General features: G+C 40.0%; 1 protein-coding gene and 1 long non-coding RNA gene across 5 annotated transcripts in view; both read right to left on the bottom strand.

Moving 5' to 3' along the window:
- Positions 1-6,181, bottom strand: part of LOC116079267 — a 103,480-nt gene that overhangs the window by 30,797 nt on the left and 66,502 nt on the right. For all 4 annotated transcript variants that reach the window (XR_004113850.1, XR_004113849.1, XR_004113852.1 and 1 more), the window contains exon 2: positions 5,686-5,753. This is a non-coding gene — a long non-coding RNA (uncharacterized LOC116079267). The remainder of the gene's footprint in view (positions 1-5,685; positions 5,754-6,181) is intronic.
- Positions 1,929-4,886, bottom strand: LOC116079266 (vomeronasal type-1 receptor 4-like). The gene is made up of 2 exons (XM_031355169.1): positions 4,817-4,886; positions 1,929-2,902 (listed from the first exon to the last, which is right to left on the bottom strand). The coding sequence occupies exon 2, from the start codon at positions 2,847-2,849 to the stop codon at positions 1,929-1,931; it is 921 nt and encodes a 306-aa protein (XP_031211029.1). The 5' UTR covers positions 2,850-2,902; positions 4,817-4,886.

Consider the following 6,181-nt stretch of genomic DNA (forward strand, 5'->3'; position numbering starts at 1 on the left):
TCATTGGTGGCTTAGCTTCTAGGAGTTTACCACTGGGTTCTTGGCTAATTTGATACTGTTGTTCTTCCTGTGGGGTTGTCAGCCCCTTCAGCCCCTATGATCCTTCCCCTAACTCTTCTGTAGGGACCCTGACATCAGTCCAGTGGTTGACTGTAAGTATCTGCATTTGTCTCAGTCAGCTGCTGTTCTTGAACATATTGTTCCTTGTCAGTTTAAGAGCTATGACCTAACATGTTTATAGCCTCAAATAAAATTACCTAAGATTAATGCCAATGAGCCATTGTTTGAATACACAGAGTAGAACATCATACTTCTTTTACCTCTGTTTTGCTCCTATGGGCACCAGGTAAAGTCACTTCCACTGGTACTTTTTATATTTTTTATCAATTCATTAAAAATTTTATATGCTGTATCTTGATCATAGTAAAACATTCTCCAAAATCCTCTCAGAGCTGCCCTGTCATTAAAGTACATTTAAATCCCATAAAGTGTATTTTATGTTGTCCAATAGTAATTGTATATACTGCCTGCCACTGAATGTGCTCAGTTTAACACATAGTCACATTACAGTAACATGAATATCTGTCTTTACCTTTATGCATTGCTACTAGGATTTCAGGTAGTATTGAAAATTCATGCCTATCTTCCTCATCTCTCAGTTCTAGGATAGTATCTGATATCAGCTTGCACAAGTCTTGTGGAATACAATAACTGTGTGGATGTGTGTGTACACAATATTAGACTCATAAAGCATAAAGAAATAAAGCAGTTACCGTTATCTGAATTTATTAGCTTTCATACTGCTGGTAGTTGTTATGCCCTCTACTGGAGGAAAAAAATCCAATCATGACCCTGGTGAACAACAACCAAAAAAGTGAACCCAAACAAGAGACCTGGGAGGTGAGAGACTCTCAGGACTCAAAGTGAGGGACCTTAGATGAAATACCCTACAGCGGGGAGAGGGAACTTATAGACCCACCTCCAGCAGAAAGACAGGGCATCAAGTGAGGGATGGAGTTGCCATCCCACAGTCACAACTCTGACCCATAATTGTTTCTGTCTGAAAGAATTACAAGGTTAGAAATGGAGAGGAGCCTGCAGTGGAGGGCCCAAAGTGGGATCTGGCTCAATCCCCAAGGCCTGACACCATTACTGAGGCTATGGAGTGCTCACAAAAAGGGATTTATCATGACTGCCCCCGAAAGACCCAACAAGCAGCTGAAAGAGTCAGATGCAGATATTTGCATCCAACATTGGACAGAAGCTGCTGACCCCTGTGGTTGAATTAGGGAAAAGTTGGAAGAGGCTGAGAAGTAGGGCAACCCTGTAGGAGGACCAGCAGTCTCAATTAACCTGGACCCCTGAGATCTCTCAAACACTTGACCACCAAACAGGCAGCATACACCTGCTTATATAAGGTCTCTAACATATACAGCAGAGGACTGCCAGTTCTGGATTCAGTCAGAGAAAATGCTCCTAACCCTCAAGAGACTGGAGGCCCTAGGCAGTTTAGAGGTCTTGTGCGGTAAGAGGGGTAGGGAGTGGGGATGTGCTTATGGAAACAGTGGAGCGGGGAGGAGGTATGGGATGTGGAACAGTTGGAGGGTGGACCAGTAGGGGAATAAAATCTGATGTGTAAAATAAATAAATAAATAAACAAATAAAATAAAGTGAGCCCAATAAAGCAATATAGTGGGAAAAATATAACACAAATAACCAACCACAATATAATAGGATCATAGAACAACTCCGGTTATAAGCTATGAGGGAGAATACAGTATTATTCCGCTGTGAAATGATAAACGGATGTGATCTCACCATATATTATTGTATCATTACACAGATATTTTGAATGACACCAGTGACCCAATTGATCTCCATCATTAAAATAGTAATAAACAACTTCAATTTATTATTGTATTACGAGATCATGGTTTTTCTATATTTCCTATCCAAGCAAAGCAGAATTTGGAAATAGCGAAATCACGACTCATCACAAATGGCCCTAAAGTAGGAAAACACATAGAAATGATGGCTGTGGTATTCATTATCCACCAACTAGGATCATGTGAAAGAGCAATGTAGCCTTGTAAAATTGAAGAGAGAGTATAAAATGCTAGGAAGGTGAAAACAAGAATCAAGATGGTCTGTGTGGCTCTGTTTTCAGGGGACCTTCTTGGAGAAATATGAGTACAGAAGATGTGTTGAACCCTCTTTTTATGTACATAAAGTATTACAATCATGAAGGTGCCAGAACATACAATTAGCAGAGAAAATACAACTTCAGGAAACACACAAAATGCTGTATACAGTAAATCTACTATTTTGTCACGGCCTAGAGAATGGCAGAATTCAGAATCTCTCTTTTGTGTCTTATTTTTGCTATTCATCTTGGTAGATGTATACACAGGGAAAATCATATTTACTAGCATAAACAAGATCCAGACAAGAGAAATGAACAAGCCCATAAATTTTGTTGATTTGACTTTAAATTTCTTCAAACAGGAGTTCCTGGGGCTGATGGTGATTGCCTGGAAGATACTCAAGAGACAAGTGGTGATGATGGACATGTTCCTGCCAAGTCTTTGAAAATATAAAATAAGTTTGCACCCAACATCACTGAATAGCTGGTTCCATCCAAAAGCTCCCATTATCTGGGGGAAACCTTTGGAGATAATGATCAAGGAGTTAGATATAAACACATGTATAAGAATCATGTCTATGATCTTTAATATGTGTTCATTGTGATAGAGGATTAGATAGTAGAAAAGAAGAGAGAAATTTCCCAGAATACCAAGTGTACTCTGAAGTGAGAGTCCGACTCCTATTGCCATGTTCCTGGACTCCATTACATCATTCAGCAATTTTTCCTTTAAATTATGGTAATAATCACATCTGTGAACTATGTATTTGTACTGGCTGGTTTTGTGTGTCACCTTGACACAGGCTGGGGTTATCACAGAGAAGGGAGTTTCAGTTGGGGAAGTGCCTCATGAGATCAGGCTGTGGAGCGTTTTCTCACTTAGTGATCAAGGGAGTAGGGCTTCTTGTGGGTGGTGCCATCCCTGGGCTGGAAGTCTTGGGTTCTATAAGAGAGCAGGCTGAGCAAGCCAGGAGAAGCAAGACAGTAAGGAACATTTCTCCATGGCTTCTACATCAGCTCCTGCTTCTTGACCTGCTTAGGTTCCAGTCCTGATTTCTTCTGATGATCAACAGCAGTGTAGAAGTGTAAGCTCAATAAACCCTTTCCTTCCCAACTTGCTTCTTGGTCATGATGTTTGTGCAAGAATAGAAACCCTGACTAATACAAAATTGGTACCAAGAGTGGGGTATTCTTGTGACAATGTGACCATGTTTTAGGGAGGACTGTGGAAGGACTTTGGAACATTAAGCTAGAAGAGCCACTGGTGGTTAATAACTCTGTGGGATGTTCTGTAGGAGCTTGGAAGATCATGTTGAGAACAGTGCAGAGATGGAGGCCTGGCTTGTGAAATTTCAGAGGGAAGATTAAAGACTGTTATCAGGGCCACATTGTTTTGAATGTGAAGAGTCTGTGGTTCTGGTTAGCTGGAGCTGAAGTATCAGCTGTGATTAACAAGATACCAGAACTATTAAAGTGAAAACTTTGCATTACTGGGACTATTGATGCTGGTTAACTGGAGCTAAGAAATTAGCAGTGATTAAGAAGAGACCAGCATCATTGAGGTGACATCTTCTGGGAAGTGTTTTCTGAGAGCACAAAGAGGCTGTGTTCCGGAGATAGCCAAGGTTGTACCTTGTGCTGCAGCAGGACTTGGTAATGTGTAAGAGTCACTCAAGTGGTACTGGTTTGACAGCACGAAGGGGTCATGAAGAGCAGATGAGGCTCGGCACAGTAAGAGGAGGCCATGGAAGGCCATAAGTGAAGGTGCAGCCTCAGTTTGCAATTGATGGCCCAGGACTGAAGGTGTCATGCAAAGAAGTTGAGGCTTGGCACTGTGAAGTCAGTCTATGAGAGGCTATTGGTAAAGCCTACTTACAGCAGTGTTTTGGAAATGCCAGTACCATGCAGTGATCACCAAGGACAGCAGCAGCAGTGGAGTACAGGCATCTGGAGCCTAGAAGACAAGATGTGTGCTACAAAGGGCAGAGCTGGAGAGGTGACTGAAGCCCTTGGAGGAGCCCAGAAGATCGTAAGTTGGATCCCAGACATTGGTTTTGCTTTTGATTGTGACTGTGCCCTGATATTTTTCCCTCTTGAAGAAACAATATTTTAGTGGAGCCCACAGTTAATAGACTTTGAATTTTAAAAGGTATTAGACATTTTAAATTGATTGAACTTTTAATATGTAAAGACTGTGAGACTTTAGATCTTGGGGATGAAAAAGAAAGTAAGGGTTGAGGCTTAACAGTGATGTGTTTGTGTATCAAGTTGACAAGGGGTCAATTATACTGGCTGGTTTTTTGTGTCAACTTGACACAGGCTGGAGTTATCACAGAGAAGGGAGTTTCAGTTGAGGAAGTGCCTCATGAGATCCAGCTGTGGAGCATTTTCTCAATTAGTGATCAAGCGGGTAGGGCTCCTTGTGGGTGATGCCATTCCTGGGCTGGAAGTCTTGGGTTCTATAAGAGAGCAGGCTGAGCAAGCCAGGAGAAGCAAGCCAGTAGAGAACATCTCTCCATGGCCTCTGCATCAGTTCCTACTTCCTGACCTGCTTAGTTCCAGTCTGACTTCTTCTGATGATCAACAGCAGTGTGGAAGTGTAAGCTCAATAAACCCTTTCCTCCCCAACTTCCTTCTTGGTCATAATGTTTGTGCAGGAGTAGAAACCCTGACTAATACAGTATTATAGTAAGTTTTCTAAGTTGGGACTTGTATGTGCAAGAATCACAGTATCATCTATTTCCAAGTCACGCTGTGCAACATAGAACTCTGTTTCAAGACAAATATTTTATCATCATAATTAATAAATTTCAGTGAAATTGTTAAAATCTATAAATGCAGATATTTATGGACAGAAATTCTACTACATTTTACTGAAATGTTAGCATTAAGAATAATGGCGTTACATCCTGTGAAATACAATGGCTAGTTAGTCCAAGTGGGATGAATGCTCACTTCTACAATCCAGAAAGAACTAGGCAGTTTAAAATCATACTGGGAAAGAACAATAGCAACTGTATCCTGTGTTGTGAACTCTTGCCAAATGACAATAGAATGAAAATAGGTGATTCAAAACAACAGGGCAAAGACAAAAATAATAGTGTGAAAACAAGCTCTAGTTTCTAACCAGAGATGTCTTCATATGGCCATTAAAGGTGAATTGTGCCACCAAATACATACCAAGATCCTCTGTAACAAAGCAAATGAAAGGTCAAGCCATTCACAAAAATAAAATGCATCAAAAAATTACCCAGGAAAATGAGTATTTACATTATGATTGCATTTATATAGAACACAGCATAGGTCTGCATTGAAACATGCAACTAAATCCTCATAATCACACACCACCTCGTAACTGCACAGAGCAAAGTATTGATTTAATGACAGAGAATTGTATCAAATATAGTTGTCAATTTTTTCTATGTTCTGATGTGGAGAAGTTCAGGTAGTATCTCACTCTGGTATTATCTGTATCTGGCATAGAACATTCTATAATCCCACTACCACAGTCTATGTATTACAGTTTAAACATAGTCACTTACTTCTTGATGTAGGTGTTGTACATTAAGGTGAGTTTCCCTTGTGAATTCCAGTAGAATTTTTTTATCTCCTACAACAATAAAACAATGAAACATTTTGAATAGTTGCTTTAAAGTGATTCCTAAGAAAGAGGGGGTCTTTGTAGAATGCACAACACAGAGAAACAGCTAGATATTGAAAAAAACAAGCCATGTGAATATTCATGCCATGCATATTGTAAACTAATTATGACACCCTTTTAAACTGTGTCCTGAATCTTTGTGATAATTTGTGGTGTTTGCATATTCATCTATATTATTAAAACATGCAAGGACTTTATTATTAAAACATATACAGCACTTTACAGAAACAAGTTAGGAACACAGCACTTAGGTGATTTCCTGTAAACCTTCCCACCTTAATTTATAAAATAAAGGCTACAGCCAGTGATTGGGTGGAGAAAGAGGGGAAGGTAAAACTGAAGGTTTGGGAGTAAAGGAGAGAGAGAGAAGGAAAGGG

The sequence above is a fragment of the Mastomys coucha genome, unplaced genomic scaffold (genome assembly GCF_008632895.1).
Source record: "Mastomys coucha isolate ucsf_1 unplaced genomic scaffold, UCSF_Mcou_1 pScaffold5, whole genome shotgun sequence".
Classification (NCBI taxonomy): Eukaryota; Metazoa; Chordata; class Mammalia; order Rodentia; family Muridae; genus Mastomys; species Mastomys coucha.

Bases quoted from the DNA above. Each gene is read 5' to 3' on its own strand.
- LOC116079266 (XM_031355169.1), bottom strand. From the start codon at position 2,849: ATGGAGTCCAGGAACATGGCAATAGGAGTCGGACTCTCACTTCAGAGT.